The 26794-nt window shown below is 39.4% G+C and overlaps 1 protein-coding gene across 2 annotated transcripts in view; it reads left to right on the top strand.

Annotated features, from left to right (window-relative positions):
- LOC126966917 (protein phosphatase Slingshot) overlaps window positions 1–26794 on the top strand; it is a 56743-nt gene that overhangs the window by 23573 nt on the left and 6376 nt on the right. For both annotated transcript variants that reach the window (XM_050811204.1, XM_050811205.1), the window contains 5 exons: window positions 2467–2629; window positions 10991–11154; window positions 13684–13749; window positions 15858–16052; window positions 21065–21334. In XM_050811204.1, the coding sequence (XP_050667161.1) occupies window positions 2467–2629; window positions 10991–11154; window positions 13684–13749; window positions 15858–16052; window positions 21065–21334 (858 nt within the window). The remainder of the gene's footprint in view (window positions 1–2466; window positions 2630–10990; window positions 11155–13683; window positions 13750–15857; window positions 16053–21064; window positions 21335–26794) is intronic.

Genomic DNA, 26794 nt, shown 5'->3' with positions numbered 1-26794 from the left:
TTATTGAAACTTTCTGTATGTCTTCAGGTGGATTCGAGAATGGATTAGATTCACAATTGAACTACCTCCTGAACGGGTGGACCGATTTTGATGAGATTTTTGTGTGTTCCAGTGAATTAGAGATTGATGTGTGTCTTCGGGTGGATTCGAAAATGGTTTAGATTCACAATTAAACTACCTCCTAAACGGCTGGACTGATTTTGATGACTTTTTTGTTTGTTTCAGTGAATTTGAGATTGGTTTAGATTCTCAATTCCGTCCATATAATATAATTCTCCTGCTCATGTGTATGTTAGTGAACTCCTCCTAACGGCTGGACCGATTTTTCAAATTTAAGACGTGTGTACAGGACAACGTCTGTTGGGTCCACTAGTATTTTATAAGATGCATACGTACATAATATACCAGTGGAAATGTTCTTTGCACAGCATGTCAGCTTTTTTTGAAGCTGAAAATTGCATTATTGAGTTTCGGTTCGAAGGGCGCCGTAGCTAGTGAAATTACTGTGGTAATGATACTTTACAATTTACATCTTATGTCTTAAAGTGACGAGAACAGTTGCGATGCATCTGAGAATATTTTAAAGAAAGTTGAAGAATGTTTTACAAACTAATTATGTCAAGTGAGTTTTGTATCTGTCTTCATAACTAAGGAGAAAAGTAGAAGAAATAGAGACAAAACACACTTGATAATGTGTTTTTTAAACGAAAATAAGGAAACGAGCAGGACGTTCAGCTGATGGTTATTGATACGCCGTGCCCATTACAATGCATTGCCGCTCTGGATTATTGAAAAACCCAAAAATTCTGAGCGGCAATACAACTGCGCTCATCACCTTGAGATATAATAATATGTGAAGTCTCATTTGTCCAGAAATTTCACTAGGTACGGCGCTCTTTAGATCGAAACAAAAATATGCTTACACATAACTGCTTCACGGCAGAAATAGGCGCCGTTGTGGTACCGATAATCTAGCCGGCATCCGGTACAGAGGAGCCTCCCACTGGTTTAATGGATTACGTATTGAGACGACTTCTTGAATACAGACTTGAGTAAAAGTTGCTTACCGTTCGGTTCGGGTAACTCTTACAGTCTTTTTCTTTTTTCTATTTCTTAAACTTGATATTATGTACCCAAATTTAGTCGGTGCAATTAATTTACGTTCTTATTATGAAGTTTCTAAAGGTCTATGGATTCCCTCTTAAAATAAATTTCCAATTTGAAGGAAACCTAAAAAGTTATCGCAGAAAAAAACAGTGAATTGTAAACCTGTACCTTGGATCTCTCAATTTCCACTAATTGGAGAAAACGTAGCAACACGCCCCAGTGGGCATCAACTTATCAAGTATCAACCCGTGCCACGTAATGGCGGACTCACTGTTCCATCAACGGGCACGTCTATAGTTGTTGAATTTTATTTATGACATGAAGTGAAGCCACAAAATTGTTAACTTCGCACCTAAAAAGTAGCACAGCGCAAAATTTATTTTGTCTTCGCATGTCATGACACCTTAATAGGTACCTACCACATAAATATTGAAAAATCTTTTTTGTCACATTGCATAGTACTTGTCGAGTGACACTTGCAAGGTCAAGGCAATTAAATTGACACAGATACATCAAAATCGGACCACTTTTTTCGCCTTTAAGCGCGGCAAATAAGCAAACATACGTATGTGTAGAAATACATATAAATTTCCGTTGCGTCGCACGGACGATTAAAATGATAATTCACACTTGTACTGTATTGGCTGTCATGAGACACTGGTCACATCGCACTTCGATAGTCACGCTAAGACTTTAAGGTCATGTGTCATGTGCCGGAAATTTCCCTCGCACCCGCACTGTGCAGACAGAGGCAGTACTGCCCCAGACGAACACTGCAACTACCTAAAGATAATCAAATATAGGCGCCTATTTCTGCCATGAAGCAGTTTTGTGTAAGCATTATTGTGTTTCGCTGTGAAGGGCGCCGTAGCTATTGAAACTACTGGGCAAATGAGACTTAACATCTTATGTCTCAAGGTGACGAGCGCAATTATTGTAGCGCTGCTCAGAAATTATGGGTTTTTCTAAAATTCTCAGCGGCACTGCATTGTAATGGGCGGGGCGTATCAATTACCATCAGTTGAACCTTCTCGTACCTTATGTTAAAAAAATATATATACCTGTAAGTTTGATATAACGAAAAAATATTCCAGAATACCTAAGCGCTCTGTTTAAATAGAGATTAGTTTAAAATTAGAGATAACACACACACCTGTATATCATAGGGCTCAAAGAGTCCCCCAGATCTACACACCTTATCATTTCATAATCGAATGGGAGGAAATTATGGGAAAGAACGTACGTAGTAATTAACATGAATCGAATCCGGCAAATGTCAGCAGTATCCGAGGTGTCACAACTGAGTAGCCGATAAACAATTAATTTTTCGTATTATAGATGTCATTATGTTTGTTGCAGTCTCAATGAGTGTTACTTCGCCAACAAGGGCGCGGCTCTGGTGCTGGCGCGGGGCTGCGTGGAGCGCCGCCGGTCTCCCGCGCGTGTTCCGCCGCAGCCAGACATCCACCACCACCTGCAGGCCATGTTCTACCTGGTGCGCCCGGAGGACACGCTCAAGATGGTAAATAAACCTGTTTCTAGGAGGACAATAGAGCGTACCGGTCACCTGGTGTTAAGTGTTCACCGCCGCCCACAATCTCTTGCAACACCAGAGGAATCACAGGAGCATTGCCGGCCTTTAAGGAAGGTGTACGGGCTTTTTTTGAATATACCTGTGTCGTATCGTCCCGGTAACACCGCACAAGGAAGCTCATTCCACAGCTTTGTAGTATGTGGAAGAAAGCTCCTTGAAAACCGCACTGTGGACCGCCACACATACAAATGTTAGGCCAAATGTTTGCGCCATTTACTTTAAATTCCCAATCCTCATCGTGACCGCTCTCCACATGGGGTGATGAATGGAAACTAATTCACGTTAGCCGTATTAAGAAAATATTCGTCAGTCTTAGCTTGAAACTCCTGCCAATGCGCACGATTAGATTGGCATTGGCCGAACCGCCTCACTATATTAGTAACTTAAGTGATGTGTTACGACTTCTATATACCCCGGGGGTTGTTGTGTGAACTAGTTATACAATTTGTAGCACTACGAGCTGAGCACCGCAATATCAAGTAAGTCCCCTGATGGTAAGGTCACGTTTTATAAGAGAATACCCTGCCTTCGTATCTTTTAATTTTTATTCAAAATAGGTCCCAGAAAGGCAGTGTGATACGAGCCACTTGCTTATTCAATACCATCCATCATTGACACCACATCTTTATAATATTCTTGACTAAAATGTTGTTACAAAAAATTTTTTTAGGGAAGAGGCGGACTTAGCAAACCAACTCGCACAAGCGTTGCCGGCCGAGTTAGAAGTTTCTACATACTGTAAGAAAAAAGACCTTTGCCCGCCTATTAAAAAGTTGGTCAGAAGTTTTTCTTTCTAGAAACGTGAATTTTCGTGTATCGGTCTAATAGATCAATAAACATAAATGGTACAGTATGGCTCGTACAGGAAGGACCATACTCGGTTATGTTTCATGGTGTTTTTGAAAGGGACCTTCTTGAGAACCACTTCATTTTTTTTTCATTCTAACTGTCTTTATGGTTAGACCATGTAGGTACTAAAGTTTATTTTCTAGAAATTTTTATAACAAATTTTTACCTGTGAAACCCCTGCGTAACGGGATTCGGTAAAATTTGTCTGTGTTTGCAATTTGAGTCCCGTTTCTCAGCAAAAGTAACATAAGGATTATACGCACATTACCGGCCTTTCAGAAAAGTTAAGCTTTGAAATAATTGTGTTATAGTTCTTTCTTGACGTTTTTTTATTCTTGACTTTTTTTTTGACTGCTTTCGTATATCAAATCACTTTACTAGAATTAAATTCTCACCCTTTAATCACCATGTTCTATGTATGCTATTATTTAAACAATATTCGGGAAGGACAATGTCGGTAGAGTAAATAATAATACATATGAAAAAGGTGTGCAGGACAGTTCTCTCGGCGACATGTACCGACAGAAATTAATACGTGGAAACTTGATACGGCCTTCAGCATCAGCTACAAGCAAACTTTGTATTTTTAATAGCTATTTTATGCTGTTCAATAAATAAAAAAAACGTGTGTGTACTTATGTATGCACGCAAGAAGTTATACTTGTTTGGCCTAACGAAACAAAAATCATTAGAATGATTTATTCCTCGTGCTTTTTGACAAACGATTTTGTAAAAATCTTGCAAAGATAGCTTTGCAAATTAATTATCAAATTAATGAATACGGCTATATGGGCTTGAAACCTTTGCCTGTCCTTATAATGGACGAAGAAACAAAAAAAAATAACGAATGACGCAAATGTCAGAAAATTTTAGGAACCAACTTCAACCTATTACTTTTGTGTTACAGTGATGTGCGCGCATCTTAAAATTTTACTCTCATGTTTTTTTCATAAAGCGCCTAAAGAAGTATTACTTTAATATACGTGTAGTATGTACCTGTATATAATGTATGAAATAAGTAAGTTTTAATGATGTCAGTCTCGTAAAAGGATGTCGTTGATCTCACCACGGAGCCCTCGGTTTGATCCTCGCCCGCCACGTCTTGATGTGTTTTCGGTTTTCCAGTTCATTCCGGTTTATTCCAAACTTTACTTGGCCCGCTTTAGATATTCGCCGCGGTGGTCACATACATCAGGTGACCTATGTATTTTTTTTATGAAAATAAGGGACGAGACGAGCAGGACGTTCAGCTGATGGTAATTGATACGCCCTGTCCATTACAATGGAATGCCGCTCAGAATTCTTGTGGTTTTTCAAGAATTCAGCTTTTGTTCAGAATCCTTGAAAAACCCCAAGAATTCTGAGCGGCACTACAACTGGGCTCGGCACCTTGAGACATAAGAGTGTAAGTCTCATTTGTCCTGTAATTTCACTAGCTACGGCGCCCTTCAGACCGAAACACAGTAATGCTTACACATAACTGCTCCACGGCAGAAATAGGCGCCGGTATTGGTACCCATAATCTAGCCGGCATCCAGTGCAAAGGAGCCTCCCACTAGTTTTCTTCGCATGCTGTTTTGTATCCTGGTTTGTCCTACTCTTCCATAAAAAAAAGTAAAGAAAAAGATTTTTCTATCGTGTACGTAGCTTTTGCGCATACGAACAGCTAATTAGTACAAACAATTTTAAGCAAAACTTGTTGAATAAATAATTAATTGTATTTTTGAGTTTAAGATAGTAAATGAAAATGTTTGGTACAGACAAAAATAATTGATCGTGATATCTGCACCACACAATAGGTGCCTGATATAACTAGAACTAGGTACTTGTACAATAGAGCCAATGTTTTGTAGAGCAAAGCGCAAGCAAGAGCGGCCATCTTATATTTATAATAAAACAACTTTTCACTCCTTGTGTTATTAACTAGAGAATGATTATTATAATAATATTGAGTTTCGATATCGTACGCCGCGTTGCATACGTTCATTATAACATTATTTCTAAGTTTTAACTCAACGCTTCGTTGCACAAGTCCAGACCTTTATGACATCCGATACTAGAGTTATACGGCTTATATTCTTGTTTAACACTCAATCTTATATCTATACCTCGGACTAGTAAAAAAATAAGGACTCCGTGTCCTTACATAACAGTGTAGCACCAAACAAGCCGATTAACGTGTAAATACATAGCCCCACGCACACACTTACACTACTATTATGAGAATTGTCATCGTCTGTGACAGATCAGTTTGCGTCTCAATAAAATATTTAAAAATCCCGTCGTGCGTTGTGAAAAAGTGTAAAAACGATACTATATAAGTATTTGTTGCCATATATGATTATTTAAGGGAGAAAAAATCGTGTAACTGGTATTCCCTGTAATCGCACACACACTAGCGTAACGGTTGCACACACTTGCTAATTTCACAGCGCGGAGTCCTTCTTTTTTTACTCGTCCGTGATCTATATATACATATATATATATATATATATATACCACACGTGATTCAGCCACATATATATATATATATATATATGTGGCTGAATCACGCCTAAACCACTGATCGTATCGATATGAAACTACCACCATTCGATGCGAAATTTATCCTAGATGGTTTATGACTACTTATTTTCCGATTTCCAACGTTCCTTCCTTTTAAAATTTGCCCAACGAAGCGGGTGGGAACGGCTGGTACTATATATACGCCATACATAAAATCTTAAAAATGCCTACATAAAACGGACCATAAAATATGACGGATGTTAAAGGTACATATAGATAAAAATCGATGAAAATTTATTTAAGTTATTTTGAGGAAATCCATAATTATCTATATGTTATGATTTAGAGAGACTAACAAATCTTAGCGGAAGTAATACTTAAGATAACTCATAGCTTTTAAATGATGATCTGTTTAAATAAAATCAATGTTTTGTATGTTTGTTCCCTATACGTTCCAAAACCATTGATCAAATTGTGGTGAAACTTTGATAGAGTGTTCTGAGAACTCCCGCGATAGTTTCTGGCCCAAAATTATTAATAGAATAAAATACTTTTTAAAAGATTATAACGCGTGTAATTGTAACTTCATTTTTACATAAGGTTTCCAGCGTGAAAAAGTGCTCTTCAAAGGTCACGAAACGTCGGGTTATTTATATTAAAAATAAAAAAGTTACTTTTACGAGAAAACCTTTTTTTATTTCATACTGTATTTCCGAAAGGATACATTTTAGGGTGCTTCATGTATAGAACATTCTTCCATCTCAAAGGCTCAAAAGCAAATAAAATTATTAAATCCTATAGCAACGAGACACGGTGAAGCGTGGTCCGGCTTTTACCAGTAGGAGGCTCCTTTGTACAGGATGCCGGCTAGTTTATGGGTACTGCAACGGCGCCTATTTCTACCGTGAAGCAGTAATGTGTAAGCATTACTGTGTTTCGGTCTGAAGGGCGCCGTACCTAGTAAAATTATAGGGCAAATGAGACTTAACATCTTATGTCTCAAGGTGACAAACGGAATTACATTGCTGCTCAGAATTTTTGGTTTTTCAAGAATCTGACCTGAGCGGCACTGCATTGTAATGGGCAAGGCGTATCATTTTCCATCAGCTGAACGTTTTCTTATTCGTTTATTTTCATAAAAAAAATGTTCATATATATTTATTAATCAATTAATTTCCAAGTTTGAAAATACGTAATTTTAGAATCACCCCGAGACAGATTGTTTGAATTTTGGATATTCCTACGTATAATAAAAGTTATTTTTTTGGTTGCGTTAACGTCTTTATAAACACTGCAATAAACATGTGGAAAATATATTATTTCTATAGGTTTTGTATTTGTATGCTTTCTTATCGTTAATCGTAGTGTATCCACATTTTAATGCAGAGATATCGTGATAAAATATATTATAAGATTATTTTTGCTATCAGTAAACCCCATGCCGGAAACGGAGAATGTATAATACACTAAATTCTATATGTTTCTGAATTCCTCAACATCTGGTATAATTTTGGTTAAGTATTGTGTGTGTGTGTGTTCGAATACGTACATGGATGCTTTGAATTTTCAATTGGACCCGGTAGGTGGTGTTGGGAAGTTGTCCTGATATTTTTAGAAGATAACAATATTTATTTTCGTGTATGTTATGCTCGGAGTTTCGGAGAATCAGAAATGAAGAGATCCTTAGGAGAACCAAAGTTATTACGAAACTGAAGTGGCAGTGGGCAGGGCACATAGTTCGGCGGACAGATGGTCGTTAGGGCGATTAGTCCTCGAGTGGCGACCACGTACCGGAAGACGCAGTGTTGGTAGACCCCCCAGAAGATGGACCGACGATCTGGTCAACATTGCTGGAATACGTTGGATGAGGGCAGCGCAGGACCGATCGTCGTGGAAATCTTTGGGGGTGGTCTTTGTCCAGCAGTCGATGTCTTTCGGCTGATGATGATGATAATAATGATAAAAGAATCCGCTTTTTCTTTGTTTAATGATGCAAAGTTCGAGCAGAACCATACACGTTACGTGACACCGTACTTCGTGCTAATCTGGTCAACAAGTAGGTACTTTTTTCAGCATTCCCGGAAAATATGTTGCAGGTTTCATCAAATTCGGATTATGATATAGGTTGATTGTTTTGAAAAGAAAATAAAGTTTAGCCCGCAAAATTGAAAAAGGTTGATAGATATTTCTAAAAAGATAATAAATTTTTCGTTTAATTTATAATAAGTTCTACTAAGAACTTCCTTAAAACAAAGTTTCAATTCCTGGAAGAACATTATTTTTTCTTAATTATATAGGTAATTATAGATAAAAGTTTTACAACTACGTAAAATGTTAATAAAAATATATATATTTTAATTTTTCCAAGGATAAATATAGTGAATATTAAGGGCCTTACAAATAAAATTGTCATAAAGTTATACCTAATGATAAACAAAGGAAATGCAAAATGTTTACAATATCGTTGACAACACTGTCAATACAATGATAATTCTGAAGTTTTCCAAATGACAAGCTGCCTTGCAAATAAACGCGGGAAACGTTATACGCCTGAACAAACAATTCGTAAGCAAAATGTCTATTTGTAAACATTTTACATATTCTTGGTTTATGCTTAGTTATAACTTTATGCCAATTTTATTTGTAAGGCCGTAATAGTTTAGCTATTATCACACTTGCAATGTTCATGTTCAACAACAAGCAACAAGACATTGTTAATTAACTATTGCATAACTAATACGATAATAATATATAAAAACTATTGTATAACTACGCACGTACTTGAAAAAACAGGATTAATTTTTTTGCAAGCGGATATTTGTTCGTTCTTCCAGTCCAGTAAGTACCGAAGTGGTTTTGGCTTGCGCAAGCCAAAGTACCCATTTTACGGCTTGATTAAGTATCACCCTTCTGGAAAAAATATAAGAATTGCACTTACAGTAACGGAAGTTAACAACAAACAAACAACAAATTTAACAAATTTTTATTTATTACACCAAAATACAAAATACAGAAGTTCAGTTATTCTTTAAAGAAACTTCCTCTTCTTTTTGAACCTATTTAAAACAATTTTTTAAGAAGCTGAACCTGCAGAAATAGAATTTATTTTTCAAAACTTTTTTTTTTTTCAAAAAAAGTATTCATTGGTTTTGCAATTTTTGAGAGTAGAACAATTTTTTCAAATCATCAACATGCTACTCCGAATCAAATGAAATCTGGTTCATATTTTTCCGAAATAGCAGAAAATACGCGAAAAAAATGCACTTGTTGAAACTTAGAAAGGATTGTTAAATATGTAGGAGCTCGGCGGACGAGTTCTGCTTGTTTTGAAAACTCGGAAAAACGCGTTTTCCCTGAGATGAGCTATATCGAATTTTTGACCCCATAAATTCCGCTGAAGTAAACTTCATCCAAATCAATTGAGCCAATTCCAAAATACGCTTATAAACAGTGATGGGCATATAATTAGAGACACATTATATTAATTCTGGAAGTATAAAATATATCGTGCAATATTTGTGAAAAATATGTACATCCAATAAATTATAATCGTGCAAGAATATAGCCACTCAGTTAAAATATTCTTAAAATATATAGAACACCAAATTATATCAAAAAAAAATATTTTATATCACTGACCGCTTGGACGGCTAATTAGAAATAATTTAGATAAGCATCCATGGTTCGTTCCATTTTTGGAGTAATAAAAAAAAACTTCTTTCTTCGCGTTTTCTACCGATTTGGCGGCATTTGAACACCCAATTGGAATTGTGTACAATAAGTCTTGTAAAGAATGGGCAAAGATAAAAGTTGTGACCTCGTCACTTTGAGACACATAAGATTCAAGTTCAGTCTCATTAACCCAGAATTTCAGTAGCTATAGCGTCCTTCATACCGAAACATAATAATGTTTGCACGTTACTAATAAGTAACGGACGGCAGAAAATGCCATAGCTTTGGTGCCCGTGTTCAAGGTGCCCAAGACCTACCTTACACGTTCTATGTAAACTATCCCACTGATGAAAAGTGATACGTTATTAAAAATAATATTCCAATGAATCATACTGAAACTATCGGAAGATTAAAACTGTCGGATATTTGTTTGTTTACAGTCAAACCTGTCAGTATTACATTTTACTTTGTAAACAATCTAAAAATATTACGCTTGTGACGCATGTAGGTACAAAGGTTTTACTTGGACAAGTTTGAATAACTACTGCTCCAAATACATTTTAAAAAGAAAACTTGGTGGATACTCAGCAGATTCATCGCCACCTGATTGCAGCGATTTTCAAATCTGACCGTAAAAACAAAACGACGATCGAAAGTTTGTTGCAGGGGACAATAATTATATTTCAAAACATCCTTATTATTTTATTGAAAAATGGTTTCAGAAGCCGTGTTCTGGTACTTATCCACTGACTCAAATTAGTGCAAACATACACGGAGACGGTAAATCTCTCTGCCATTTTTCTCCCAAACAAGCTCAAGAAACGACTGAGAAAATCATCTCATTATGCTTTGTTGGTCGAGTCAACGACGCGACCGTTCACTGCAGTGTCACTGCGTTCAGATCTTGGAGCTCATATGGGACATATTTGACGTCATACGACTTATGCAGCTTTTTTTCATGTATTTTGAAGTTACCTTCTTATGGGACGATATACCGCTTCGTAAGAAAAAAAAAATCTTAACTGATTAGAATGATTTTAAAAATAAATCAAATTGCTCAGTAAAATTTTATGAAAATTTCCAATTTTATTTGCTTAAAATTAAGGTAATAACCTAAGCTTTTCTCAAGTTGAACAATTACAACATTAAAAGTTTAACTTACATTAGTTTAAGTTATAATTTCTGTCGGGCGTAGCTTTATTTAAGAACGGCATAGAAATGTTCAGTATTTCAGTTAATGTTTGGATAATGTTTGCATGGCAGGCGGTGAAATTGGAGAGCGCTCACAGCGGGCGTACGCGCTACCTGGTGGTTGTGTGCCGCGGGGATGAGGCGGCTCTACTCGGTATCGACTGCAACGAGCGTACCTCCGTGGGGCTGGTGCGACGCGTGCTGGCAGACACCTCCATCAAGCTGGACGGGGACGGGTAAAACAAACTTTACCTACATTATATTACAGTTCAGGACAATATATAACTGAATGTTTTTCTAGGATTATTTTGCCCGCTCATTCACTTTGTGGAACCATCTGCCGGCTTCTGTATTCCAGAACCGATACGACTCAGGGAGCATCAAGTCTATGCTGGCAAAGGATATTTTGACCTATGATATTGCACTTTCCATGAATTGAACTTTTTACCGGTTAGTCATCTCTTATATAATATACGCCTCTTGGAATACGGAACTTAGGGTGATGAGCTATGTGCGATGTGATGAGGGTCTTACAGAACGGCCAGACGACTGCTCGCAGAGAATTTTGTAACTTAGAGACGCTTATTGTGATGGGAAATATAGACGGCACCAGGTCAGGTGGAAGTTCAATCCGCTGGTGTGACCAGATATCGGCCGAGATGGAAATCTCTCTGAGTAACGCTTTTCACAAATAACTGACAGGGAGAAGTGGAGAGCGGCAATCAGGAAAATTTTCACACGGAAACAATCCTCAGCGTGAGGAACTGACTTAGAAGCAGCAGAAGCGACTGTTAGTGCTCGTAATATTACCACTGTGATAGAGTACCTATAGTGACAGATATCACCGCTTATCGTCAGGTGGGTCGGAGACGACCTACACATTTCAGAAAAAAATATGGTTAAGTAGATGGTTTATCCCATCTTTAGCTTTGATTGAAGATATTAATCTTCAGTTTGTAAATGTAGCACAATCAGTAATTCGATAGACAGACGAGTTCCACTTACTGTTATTATCTTAGAATATTGCGGAGGACATATTTTAACACTTAGATGTCTATCAGTTCATCATGTCATCGCCGTGAATTGAATCAAATCTACCTACAATTCCAATTTTGGACATGTTTCATCGCGAACTTGGCAAAGATTCAAATACTTCTTCAATACACTCAGAATTCAGAAACACTAAACAACCCATCAAAGTACTAACCGTTTCAAATGTTGCTCACTGTAACAATTGTTTCGAAGCAAGCAATGCCACAAGTAAATTAATGTTGAAGGAGCGAATGTAAGTGATAGGAACGCCCTTGGTTGAGACATTAAGTTAGTTTATTTGACCTTTATACAATATCCATTAAACCGTGAATCGCTGAGCCATTTAAAGATCGCACACACCTGCGAGCGGCGACCTGTGGAATGATTCAGCTTTGATGTGATCTAGTTAAAGGTTAATGGTACATTATAACAATCCGCGAAAGCTGCAGGCTAACCTAAACGCACCTACTTACTTAGAAAAATATGGTATTGTCTCTATTATTTTTAAATTTTGTTCAGTTTTTACACATTTAGAAAATACTTAGGACTAGATTTTTTTTAGTTCTTTACCAATAAGAGTTTCTACAAATAATATAGCCTGACTAGTAATAGCTGGTGTGTGGCAATAAAAACGAAACAATAATTTGAAACAATTGAAAAGCTTCTAACAGATATTTTCAAAGAAATTTAATCGTTGTCGTTTTAGGCATTCTAAGATGATATTATAAATAAAATATAATACTTCAGACGCCAGAAGCGCCCCCATTTGAGAGTCTACTTATCCTTGACCCGGTGTAGATAATATGAAATTATTAAACTCTCATAAATGACAGTCAAGTCACGAAAGGTCAAGGATCTTCCCTAAAAATTTTTTAGGTACAGAGATAGGTACCTGGTGCAGCATTTTTCTCCGTAAAAATACCATGGTGTATTCTTGGGATGCATTAAAAAAAATTAACCTCATAATGATCATGACGGTTATTTTTTTATTATTTTTTTTTTATTTAGTCCACAGTTTATACGTCTTTAATATACTCACATCATCACCGATTTTTTTTAATTGGTGTGATTATTAAAAACTGTATCTCTTTGTAAAGGGTTTTCCACAGAATATCGGCTGTAGGAATTATATGAAAAAAATATTAATGTCTAAATTATTGTACAGGCGATTCTAGGGTGCCCGCATACTGACTCATATCTGGCGTGTAGTTCGACGGCACTTGTGCCAGATATTAGAGCTAGGCAATTCACTGTTTAGCAGAACTAATTTCTGCGGTTCGTGCAACATTCGAAAACGTATTATTTACTCAAATTATTTGTACATGCGATCGTACTCAAAGTCGATACGATCTTAATACAACGTTATTATGAGTAGCTATCGTCCCGAGCCATAGAAATCTATATAAGAAGGTACTCTTATTTAATATATTTCTGTGTCCCGAGCGGGTTTTACACTTAGATTATTTAATTAAAAGGAGACGGCATGCGCACGCAACTTATAAAATAAAATGTTATCTTTTTGCCAATTATACAAATGTTATTAATTCAAAAAGAAATATGATTAGCTCAATAAATAGACAATAATTTCGCAATATCGTTTAGGATCTGAACTGAACTTTCTACTACTGATGTGTGTTCGTCATTGCCGTCTTTGATTGGTTAAATATCCTAAGGCTGTATGTAATAATATGTGCATACGACACAATAACTAATTGACGATTCATTGTCCACAGGGGTTTTAGCGTATGTGTGTGCAACCAACAACACATATTTAAACCGGTGTCGGTGCAAGCTATGTGGTACGTGTCTCATCGTTGAGTCCTTTTTTGTTATACCTAGGTACCGTAATTATTGCAAATGTTGAGGACATTCAAGTATTTAACTTCTTTAGAGTTACAAAGAATAATTTTGTACAATACAAGAAGGTCGACTGATAAGTGCCATATGTGTAATTAATATAAAAAGTGGGTCAAATCCTTTGTTCGGCCGCTAAATACGTACAACTCGACGTTTAGTCACTAACAATATGCAAGGATTGTCACAAAACTTGCTGTATTTTAAGTTAAAAAAATTATAATTTGACTAAGTTTTCATTGGTAAGTAGATAAATCATACTGTGGCATTAGTACACGCCAAAATATGAGTACTGAATATACGAGTACCGTATTGCAATGAAACGAATCGGTAAAGACCACAGAGGGCGCGGGAAGGAGGGGGGGGGGGGACGCCCTTCTCCTTCATTACCGCACCCCGTCTTTGCTCTATCAGAGGCCAAGTGGAGTCACTTATTGTATTTATTACTTTGAAAAATATGAATTTTAGAATGAGAGATTGGTGTGAAGAGTTACGTTTTTACAATAAAAATATGAAATTTTTAAGATTGTCGTAGTAGAAATAGCGTAATATCAAATTATTAACACATATTTTTGATATAACAAATTCAAAGTCATTTCGATAGGTAAAAATTTCGATAGGTTCAAAGTAAATGTAAGTTAACCATCATTAATCACGCTCTATGAGAGTAGAACAAAAACACAGTAACTGTCCCAATCTCACACTAAAGTCCTCCAATCAATATTATAATAAAAAAGAATATTGATGGCTTCTGTTTCATAGCAAATTTACTGGCAGTTACTTTGTGAAATAGCCCTGTGGCATACTATTTCATTCTGAAATAGACAGTGTTGCAAATACCCTACGAAAGTCCTTTTGTAGTAATAAGTAATGTATTATGTTGCTCGCTAATATATTTCAATATATTATCACATTTTTAATACTATTCCGCTGTACATCAGACTAAATGTCTTGGCAAAACATAATTACTACAGTGAAGACAGTATTCCGATGTCCCTCATGAATAAATATTTCGAGGGTATTTCACAGAAACGGCCGAAAATCAGGGAAGGTGATTATCGCCACACATGTTTTTACTTTTGATATTAATAATAAGCAGGATGTTTTATATATTTTATGATTTACATACATACATCTCTTTTCATAGTACACACACATCTTAGTTTTTAGAATATGCTTATGATTGTCGTGAGTAGATAACATTATACTTATATTTTTATAACATTTTATAACATTGTACTTTATTTAAACATTGTCTTCGTATAAAAACGTCTTAAAATTACACGAAGAGTTTCGTACTATCCTACAAGATATAACACACTGTACTTTGTAAAGACAACTGAAATATTTTCATTTTTATGCTTCGTTTCTTAGATAATTTATAACGTCTAGTAGGAGCCTCTTGCAGCTAGACATAAAATAGGCCAGGTTTATTACTTTAGTGTGCGTGACAAGCTACGTTTACACTCGCGATTTTATGACACTTTGTGTTAGTGTGCGTGAATTGAACAAAATAGAGGTTAACAGCTGTCAACCTCATTTCTTTTCGATGTTTTCACAGCTGTCACACTCTATATGTAGACGTATAAATGATCTAAGATTTGTTGTTAGGCTATAGAGTAAAACTTAAAAGTTTATGAGATAAATCCCGCTCATAGACGACCGGACCCTTCGGGTACGGAACTGGTATAGTGTCTGCATATTTATGTTTTTTTTTATGAAAATGAGGGGCGAGACGAGCAGGACGCTTAGCTGATGGTAATTGCTACGCCCTGCCCATTAAAATGCAGTGCCAAGTGCAAACTCTGAGCGGCACTACAACTGCGCTCGTCACCTTGGAGACATAAGATGTTAAGTCTCATTTGCCCAGTAATTTCTCTAGCTGTGGCGCCCTTCAGAACGAAACACAGTAATGTTTATACATTACTGCTTCACGGCAGAATTAGGCGTCGTCGTGGTACTCATAATCTAGCCGGCATCCTGTGTGAAGGTGCCTCCCACTGGTAAATAATGTTTACTTAGCTGTTAGTGCTAAAGAAGATATTTTCACCAGGTCTGCGCTACAAACCCTGCACCGCGCCAGTGCCAGGGCGCGGGAGCTGAACCACTTCGCCGGCGGCAGCTCGCACGGCTGGTGCGGCTTCTACGAGAGCCGCGTGGACTCGGACCGCTCCTGCCTCAACGAGTGGCACGCCATGGACTCCATCGAGTCCCGGCGACCGCCTTCGCCGGACTCGCTGAGGCATAAGTAAGGCTCTCAGTGCAGTTTTTTTTAATTTTTTTGTATGACAATAAGGGCCGAGACGAACAGGATGTTCAGCAGATTCTTCAAAAACCCAAAAATTCTGAGCGGCACTACAATTGTGCTCAACTCCTTGAGACATGTTGAGTCTCATTTGCCCAGTAACTTCACTAGCTACGGTGCCCTCCAGACCGATACACCGTAATGTTTACACATTACTGTATCAAAGGAGAAATAGACGCCGTTGTGGTACCCATAATCTAGTCGGCATTCTGTGCAACGGAGACTCCCACTGATAAATGCCCTAAGTCGCCTCCTACGACACCTGGGCCTGGGCTTCCCTATATTCTTCCATATGCCCCATGAAGCACAGGAATGTATTCTAAATTAAATATCTAAGTAAGGTCGTCCAGATTGTACGTTTCGACTTCAGTTTATAATTCTTTCCAATGTTCCAATAAAAAAATATACTCGAATTGAGAGTCCTTTTTAATGGAGTCGGTAGAAAAGAATCAAACCCCAGCTGATACTTTTAACATTCCCGTGTTTATCATACGGAAGCATACATACAAAAATTATTAAAATAGGGAGAAGATAACACCTACTGAATATATATAAGTAAATATATAGAACTTTTAAAGATACGAATTGCAACGCCAAATGTAGATGACTCATACAAAATAATAAATTATTATGCTCGCGTTATAATTGCGATTGCGTTACATTCAGAATAATGAATTGTTAAAATTATGCCAATTAAACCGAACCATCAGCTTTGGTTAAACAGTTCATTTCGATACAAAACGTTTACGGTACCTAGACCTCATTTCACGACCTCGGCAAGGATCGGACGTTGGCAAATAAGCTAATTAAACACTTTTGCTGCGTGCAAAACGCCGAAACAATTATCATCCCACGCGAGCATTGCATTATCTTTTTGGCTCAATCATCATTTTGCTCGAGTTCTAATGATGATCTATTATAAACATGTTTATAGACGATTAAACTATTCAATCATTTTATGACTGTATGTCAACAAATATATTAAACCGTTGCTAGTGAAATTACTGGGCAAATGAGACTTAACATCTTATGTCTCAAGATGACGAGCGCAAGTGTAGTGCCGCTCCGAATTTTTGGGTTTTTCAAGTATCCTGAGCGGCACTGCATTGTAATGGGCAGGACGTATCAATTACCATTAGCTGAACGTCCTGATCGTATCGTCCCTTATTGTCATAAAAAAAATAGCCAACCAGTTGTAGGCTTCGTTGTACAGATTATCCGCTGGGTACCGCAGCGGTGCCTTTTCTTTGGAAGTAGTAAGGTGCAAGAATTTTTGTGTTTCTGTTTGAAGGGCGCCGTTACTAGTGAAATACTGGGCTAATGAGACTAACGTCTCAAAGGGACGAGCAATTGCGATGAAGCCGATGACGTACGATAAAGAACTAGACTCTCAATCGCCTATTAAAATGTCGTAAAAAATGTCCGAGGGGCGTTGTATATACGTATTTTAGAAGTGGGAGAGTCACGCAGCCGTCTTTTGACGTCAGCACAATCGGGCCAGACTCGTCCGGGTTAATTACCACACTCGCACAGAATACCGGCGTGAAGTAGCGGCCTAGTGCCGCTATGTTTCGCATAGGTTAGTGTCGAGGACCGGAGGGGAATCCCCAATCCCCAACAAAGATTATGAAAGCGGTCCCTAAAGAGATAGTACCCCAGGAGGGTACCGGCTCTACCAGAGTCGGAGAATCCCTTCCCGACCACTCTAGCTCGGGCTGCCCTTCGTATTCTGGGGAGGGCACAGTACCGCGCATGACCAAGGACAAACGAGGCAGTAACACCACGGCACCCCGCTCCACACTCAACGTGGACTTTTGCAATATCAGGGGAATTCACTCCAACTTAAACGCCGTCCACCACCACCTTGAGACGGCGAAGCCGGCCTTGTGTTTCCTTACGGAGACGCAGATATCTCGACCTAGCGATACGTCATATTTAACGTACCCCGGGTACAAAATTGAGCACAATTTTTTGCCTCATGCCGGGGTATGTGTGTACGTTAGGGAGGATATCTGCTGTCGCCGTCTCGGCAATTTTGAGGGTAGGGACCTGTCGACTCTCTGGCTCCGCGTAGATTTAGAGGACCGCGTCCGCATCTATGCGTGTGTCTACAGGTCCCATAGTGGTAACGCAGAAACCGATCATCTCATGGGCTGCGTTCAAGCGGCAATTGACGACGTGCTTGCACAGATCCCCTCCGCTGAAATCGTAGTCTTGGGTGATTTCAACGGGCACAATGCCGAATGGCTTGGATCAAGTACCACAGACTACGCAGGGCGATCTGTGCATAATTTTGCATTGGCGTACGATCTGTCCCAATTGGTTGAGTCGCCAACGCGGCTCCCGGATGTGGATAACCACATGCCGTCCTTATTAGATCTTCTGCTGACTACACATCCCGATGGTTACCAGGTCATTGTCGACGCCCCTCTCGGAACGTCCGACCATTGCCTGGTCAGGAGTGTAGTGCCTATCCGACGCCCACGTCGCAGACCACCAGCGACTCGCCGCGTTTGGCACTACAAGTCAGCAGATTGGGATAGGATGCGTTCCTTTTTTGCATCCTACCCTTGGAGCAGGGTTTGTTTCCCTTCGGATGATCCTAGTGCCTGCGCCGTTGCAGTAGCCGATGTGATACTACAGGGCATGGATATTTTTATACCAAGCTCTGTAGTACCGATCGGTGGCAGATCACAACCCTGGTTCGATGCGTCAGTTAAAGCAGCATCTGACTGCAAAAAACAGGCGTATCGCACTTGGGTTGCGGCGCTGGGCACAAAGGATCCGAACTGCATAGTTCTAAAGAGGAAATACAACCATGCTTCCAGATTTTTTAAGCGGCAAATCGCCCGTGCAAAGTCAAAACACGTCGTCAAAATCGGCGAGCAGCTTTCCAGTTACCCGACCGGAACACGCAAGTTCTGGTCGTTGTCGAAAGCTGCTCTTGGTAACTTCAGCCAGCCGTCCATGCCGCCGTTGCACATGAGGAATGACACCCTGGCCCATACGGCAAAAGAGAAAGCCGATCTCCTGTGCGCTCTTTTCGCCTCCAACTCGACTCTTGACGACAACGGAAAAACACCGCCGACCATCCCGCGGTGTCAGAGCTCTATGCCTGAAGACAGACAGAAAACTGTTAGGCGAGCTCTGTTTTCGTTGGACGTCAGGAAGTCGAGCGGGCCGGATGGCATTTCTCCAATCGTGCTTAGAACGTGTGCCCCTGAGTTGACGCCGTTACTAACGCGTTTATTCCGGCACTCTTATTCTTAAACTTCCATCATTTGGGCTTCCCGAGAGCTTGTGCAAGTGGACCTCCAGCTTCCTCACTGGGCGCAGCATACAGGTCGTTGTCGACGGACATTGCTCGAACCCGAAGCCCGTGAATGCTGGAGTGCCCCAAGGCTGTGTGCTATCTCCTACGCTGTTTCTTCTGCATATCAATGATATGTTGCACACCTCCAACATTCATTGCTATGCAGATGACAGCACTGATGCCGTATACACGGGCCATGCACGTCTCTCTCGGGAAATCGTCGACCAGTGCCGGGAGAAACTTGTGTCTTCTATCGAGTCCTCTCTTGAGAAGGTCGCGGAATGGGGTAAATTGAACCTTGTCCAATTTAAACCCCAGAAGACTCAAGTTTGCGCGTTTACCACTAAAAAAACCCCATTTGTCACATCACCGCTCTTCGACAACACTTCCCTAAAAGCCTCGCCTAGTATCGGAATACTATGTCTCGAAATCTCGAGCGATTGCCAATTCCGTGGCCATCTGGAGGGCAAATCCAAATTGGCTTCAAAGAAACTGGGCGTCATTAATAGAGCACGGCAATACTTCAAGCCGGCCCACATTCTAGCGCTGTACAAAGCGCAGGTCGGCTGTGTGGCCGGACACATGGAGTATTGCTGTTATCTCTGGTCTGGCGCACCCCAGTATCAGCTCGATCCATTTGACCGCGTGCAACGCAGAGCAGCGCGAATTGTGTGTCTTCTACCGCATTTATTACGGGGAGTGTTCCGAAGAGCTGTTTTACCTAAGTCCTGCCGCCGAATTCCACCTTCGCACGACACGCCACAAGGTAGGATATCATCCTCACCATCTGGATGTGTGGCGGTCCTCCACAGTGCGGTTTACAAGGAGCTTTCTTCCACGTACTACAAAGCTGTGGAATGAACTTCCTTGTGCGGTGTTTCCGGGACGATACGACATGGGTACCTTCGAAAAAGCGCGTACACATTCCTTAAAGGCCGGCAACGCTCCTGTAATTCCTCTGGTGTTGCAAGAGAGTATGGGCGGCGGTGATCACTTAACAACAAGTGACCCGTACGCTCGTTTGTCCTCTTATTCCATAAAAAAAACGTATATATTAAACTTATACAGATAACATTAAAAGTATTAATTCAAATTAACACCTTATTTCGTGGCAGAAATGTTCAAAGTCCATTGTATAAGCTTATAAAAAGCTCATTGATTATGGTGCGAAGGAGACGGAAGTGAAAACGAGACAAGAACATTTTGTTTTAGCAATTGAAATATAATTATTTAGAAAAATAATGCAAACATCAAGTTAGTTCCAGGATTTTGTTAATTTACAGGGGCACCTACCTCAAATAAGACACCCCATCCTTTTTAAGTTTGGATATGCTGTTATTTGAACAGTTTTACACTGAACACTTTATCATTGCGCGGCGTTGTATTTAAAGCGCGGTCGAGACACAAACGAATGAAAAGTATGCCTAATCGACGCGTAGGCAGAGTTTTGTTTTTGACAATTTAAGAGCATAATTGTGAGTCTCGTTGTTTATTGTACGTAAATGGATGCCGCTTAGAATTTTGGGCTCAATCAAGAATCCTGGAACAAGACGATCCGCTCGGCTCGGCAATTTTTCTCATAAAACAATTGTGTATGTGTAATGAATGTAAAAATAATGTTTGTATTTATATGTAATTGCAGACCCATGGAACGAGGTGAAACAGAGCGCATAATTAGATGTACCCTGAAGGAAATAATGATGAGCGTGGATCTCGATGAAGTGACAAGCAAAGGCATCCGAAGTCGGCTAGAAGATGAACTGGATATGGACTTGGGAGAGTACAAGTCTTTTTTAGACCAGGAGATGATAACAATACTTGGACAAATGGATGCACCCACAGAGATATTTGATCACGTCTACCTAGGCTCCGAATGGAATGCCAGCAATTTAGAAGAACTGCAGAAAAATGGGTATTTGTAACTTAATTTTGATCAATTTCTCACAAATAAATATAAACACCCTAATGATAACTGGTATTCTACACCAACCCATAGCCAGAACTAATGCAATTTTTCGCTATATTACTAATTATAATTCTATTAAAAGAGATTGACATATTTCACGATAAATTAGCCAAATTTAAAAAACACGCATTAAGATTGTTAAGGCCTGTACGGTCAACAGCATGTCGACTGTACATCACGTTTCGCGTATCAGCGTTTACGTCGCCTCGCGTTATTTCCTAAGTAATATTGTAACCAGTTCGCGACAAGCCGCCGATCGATTCGCGTGCTCATTACCATACCAACATTTTACCATTTTACCATATAGCATAAGTTAAGGTTTCAATATACCATTTGAGCCTAACTTGTGTTTTACTCTGTACGGAACCAAACCACCGTACATTGTGGTCCTTCGGCCTTTTGTTAACCAGTGACAAATTTTTTTTTTTTAACCATTCCAAGGACATTGTGGTCCTTCGGCCTTTTGTTAACCAGTGACAAATTTTTTTTTTTAACCATTCCAAGGACATTGTGGTCCTTCGGCCTTTTGTTAACCAGTGACCAGAATTTTTTTTAACCATTCCAAGGACATTGTGGTCCTTCGGCCTTTTGTTAACCAGTGACCAGAATTTTTTTAACCATTCCAAGGACATTGTGGTCCTTCGGCCTTTTGTTAACCAGTGACCAGAATTTTTTTTAACCATTCCAAGGACATTGTGGTCCTTCGGCCTTTTGTTAACCAGTGACCAGAATTTTTTTTAACCATTCCAAGGACATTGTGGTCCTTCGGCCTTTTGTTAACCAGTGACCAGAATTTTTTTAACCATTCCAAGGACATTGTGGTCCTTCGGCCTTTTGTTAACCAGTTAACCATTTTAACCAAAATTCGTCGCGTGTGTAGTGAACCAAATTAGTGTTGACCAAAGTGCTTGTGTGTGGAGTGTAACCAGTTCACCAGATCGGCGATACTACCAGCGACTACCAACGGGGAGACTGCTGAGGACACACCAGGTCACCACGTACCAGTCTTCAAGTAAGATCTTTCCTTTTTATCACTCACCACTCTTTACCACTCTCTTTTGACCCGTAACCATGGAGGCTCTATTAACCACCCAAAACCAGATTATGTCCGCGATTAACACGCAGTGTGTTAATTTCAAGAAGGACGGGCCAGAACGAAAGACACCCGCCTATATTGAAAAACGTCTCAACGCTTTAGACTCGTACTGGAGTGAATTCCAGACCAACCATACTAGGCTTTGTGCTGAGTTTGAAGACCCTAACCATCGCTACTTCGCGGAAAACCATTACCAGCGGACGAAAGATTTTTACCAGGAAGTTAGGAATATGATTTCTAATTACGTAACCAGCGATCCCAGCAAACCATTACTGAGACCTGCTACACCATTATCGCAGGGCTCAGATAGGCGCGATATTTTCTCTCCCGCTCAGGAGGGTCCCTCTTTTAGCTTCCCTGCACCAAAGCTATCGAACCAGGGCAACTCCAGTAGGGTCGAAGAAATGCTGCGAAAGCAGAAGAGCAACTTCAAGGCGCTATCCCGTACCATAGAGGCTGTCGACCTTGAAAGCTGCTCCGACCGCTGGGAGTTCGAAGATATTTTACGAACTATCCAATCAAGATGGTCGGTCATCGATTCTCTTCACTGGGACATCGACAGCGAAGGGCTGCTCGACAACGAAGAGTATGAGACAGCATTCGCTGAGATGGAGAAGAAATACAACACCATGAAGAAGGCAGTGAACAGACAGATGTGGTCGTCATCTTACAGGGAACGTTCAACCCCACAAATGGACATTCCCACCTTCAGCGGAAACTACCAAGATTGGATATGTTTTAAAGATTTATTCTCCGAAACAATTCACCATAATAAATCTTTACCAAATGCGCAGAAAATGCAATTCTTGAAAAGTAAGCTCCGTGGCGAGGCTGAAAAATTAGTTCACCATTTACGCATCAATTCTGAAAACTACGAAGTATGCTGGGACATATTAAACCAACGTTACCATAATACTAGGTTAATATTTAATTCTCACATACAATTGTTACTAACCATGCCTACGATTCAACATCAATCTGCAGCGGTCATCAAAAAGTTACATGACACCACCAACGAGTGTCTTAACTCTATAAAAGCAATGGGCATCGACATTTCCAACTGGGACCCATTGATCGTCTATATTTTGTGCCAAAAGTTAGATACTGAAACCCATAATGATTACATTGTGTCGCTTAAGAATCCAAAAGAATTGCCTACTTTGTTAGATTTTTTGAAATTTTTAGAAATTAAATTTACTTCGTTAGAAAGCTCTCGTCGTAAGCAGGACTTCAACAAATCAAATTCATCCCAGGTACACCAAAACCAATACCAAAAACCATGGGCTGAAAAGCATACCAATAACCATTTACATAATTTTATGAACAGAAATTTTAAACCAAGACCAGCTGTAATAAACCACGTCAATACGAAACCAGTACATATTGCGCCACAACGGAAATGCATACTCTGTAAAACGTGTTGCCATGAATTGTTTAAATGCAAACAATTTCTAGAATCCGCACCGCTGAATCGACTTAAGGTCATTGAATCCAACAAATTATGTAAAAACTGTTTAATTAACCATTATGACAAGGAATGTTCTTCGGAAAAAACTTGCCGTTTTTGTAACCAGCAGCATAATACTCTTCTGCATAATGCTCTTGTCACTTTTGCACCATCTACTTCTAGAAATACCGAGATCGAAAATTCTCCTAGAAAATCCAATATATGCGTTACCAATGCCCCACAAGAAACCATGCCCAAATTATTAGCAACAGCTAAAGTTAATATTATGTCTATGGATGGCTGTCACCATACCATGCGAGCCCTCATAGACCCGTGCGCGGAGTCATCTCTCATTACAGAGAATGCCGCTCAACTTTTAGGCCTACCCAGGATTAAGCGCCACTGTGTGGTGGTCGGAGTAGGCGCAAAAGCCAACAATAGTAAGGGAGTCGCACAGCTTTCAGTGTCATCTCTTCATAATAATTTCACATTTAAAACGGAAGCCTATGTGATGAAGCATGTCGTCGGGAATTTACCACACGAAACATTAGAAAAACCAGCTTGGCCGTATTTACAAAAGTTACCACTCGCAGATCCAGAGTTTTATAAAAGTAGACCAATAGATTTAATTTTAAGCGTTGAAGTTTACGAATTAATTATTTTACCAGGTTTAATTCGTAATGGCACATCACTACCAATCGCGCAAAATACCAAGCTCGGTTGGATTCTTAGTGGTACCATAAAACCAAACCAAACATATTGCAACGTCGTCATGGTCGACTTGCAGGATATACAGCGGTTCTGGGAGATTGAAGATATCTCAGACAACTCTGTAAATATTACGGATGAAGATAACCATTGCCTTCATCATTATCAACAGCATACTACGCGCAAACCAGACGGACGTTATGTTGTACGGTTACCATTAAAACCAGAGATTACCGAAAAATTGGGTGAGTCTAAAACCAAAGCCGTAGCCCAATTTCGGCAATTAGAACGCAGATTTTGTAAAAATAAAATTATCGAACAGAACTACAAACAATTTATCCATGAATATATTAATTTAAACCATATGAAGAAATGTAATAGTAATCCGATACTTCAGTGCTATTTACCTCACCATTGTGTAATCAGAACGGATTCCACGACGACTGCCACGCGAGTTGTTTTTAATGCCTCAGCGAAAACTTCGACTGGACTTTCGTTGAATGACCTTATGTACTCTGGACCAAATTTACAAGAGGATTTGTTTACTCTCATATTAAAGTGGAGGCAGTACCAAATAGCCTTCACAGCCGATATAGAGAAGATGTTCAGATTTATAGATGTCCATGATGATGACCAGCCGCTCCAGAAGATCGTGTGGAGGGACTCTGAAAAGCAACCATTAGAAGAATACCAACTTACCACTGTCACATACGGCACCAAGGCCGCACCATTCCTAGCCATGATGACATTGAAACGTCTGGCTAAGGATGAAGGTCACCGTTACCCAGAAGCAGCAGAAGTTCTGGCTACCAGGCTCTACATGGATGACCTCCTCCATGGACATCATGACCTCCAGTCTGCAAGGAGGCTGATTTCCGACCTCATAAATCTCCTTAAGTTAGGTGGATTCAATCTAAGGAAGTGGTCGTCAAATCAACCAGATGTACTACCAGATAACCAGTTACCATGCGAAGACCAAGCATATGTTTTTAAATACCAGGAATCAACCAAGGCATTAGGACTTAAGTGGCATCCCGACGAAGATTATTTCACTTTTCAATTGAATTCCGAACCAGTCAGTAAACTCACCAAAAGAAGTTTACTCTCGAATATATCGAAGATATTTGATCCGCTTGGATGGCTTTCACCAGTTACCACCAAGTTGAAACTACTCTTCCAGGAAGTATGGCTCTTAAATCTTCTGTGGGACGACGAATTACCAGCTGACATCAACACAAAATGGAAAACCATAGAGGCTGACATCACGAAAATTAGCCATATTACCATACCAAGGTGGTTGCAGTCTTCTAAGAACGACACCATTGAATTACATGGGTTTTGTGATTCATCACAAAATGCCTACGCTTGTGTTGTATACTGCAGAGTCAACAATATTACCAGCAACCAGTCTTCTGTAGTATTAGTAGCTTCGAAGTCTCGTCTCGTACCTGTAAAGAAAATTGTATCGTTACCTAGATTAGAGTTATGTGCAGCGGTTCTACTTACCAAGGTCATGAAGATCACCTGTAAATGCCTATCAGATTACAACATCAAAATCTACGGTTGGTCTGATTCGACAGCTGTGTTAGGCTGGCTCAACGGCGACCCATGTAAATGGAAACCATTCGTCGCGAATAGGGTGAAGCAGGTCATTGACATTATACCATCGAGTAGCTGGCATTATGTGTCAACAAAGGACAACCCAGCTGACTGCGCAAGTAGAGGCATTACCACAGAACAGCTGATTAACCATTCCATGTGGTGGATAGGTCCCCACTGGCTAAGATCGTTTGAAGAGTCCAAATTAACCAATAAATTATATACAACCTGCGAAGAGCTTAAAAAACCATTATTAAATATAAATGTAAACACAATTAAATATCAAAACAAGGTTATAGATAGTATAATTAGCAGATACAGCGATTTTACGCGAGCTTCAAGAGTGCTTGCGTGGGTGTTACGTTTTACACCTAAGTCATTTAATACTAATAAAACAAACTACTTAACTATATTAGAAATAAGAAAAGCTAAAAACTTAATTATAAGGCATATACAACAAGTAGAATTTTTAGAAGATATACAATATATTAAAAACCATAACCAACCTAACCCTAAGAGTAAATTATTAAAATTGAAACCATTTATTGATAACCAG

The sequence above is a fragment of the Leptidea sinapis genome, chromosome 11 (genome assembly GCF_905404315.1).
Source record: "Leptidea sinapis chromosome 11, ilLepSina1.1, whole genome shotgun sequence".
Taxonomy (NCBI): Eukaryota; Metazoa; Arthropoda; class Insecta; order Lepidoptera; family Pieridae; genus Leptidea; species Leptidea sinapis.
The sequence above is the reverse complement of the archived record's forward strand: the minus strand, read 5'-3'. Positions and strand labels throughout refer to the sequence as shown.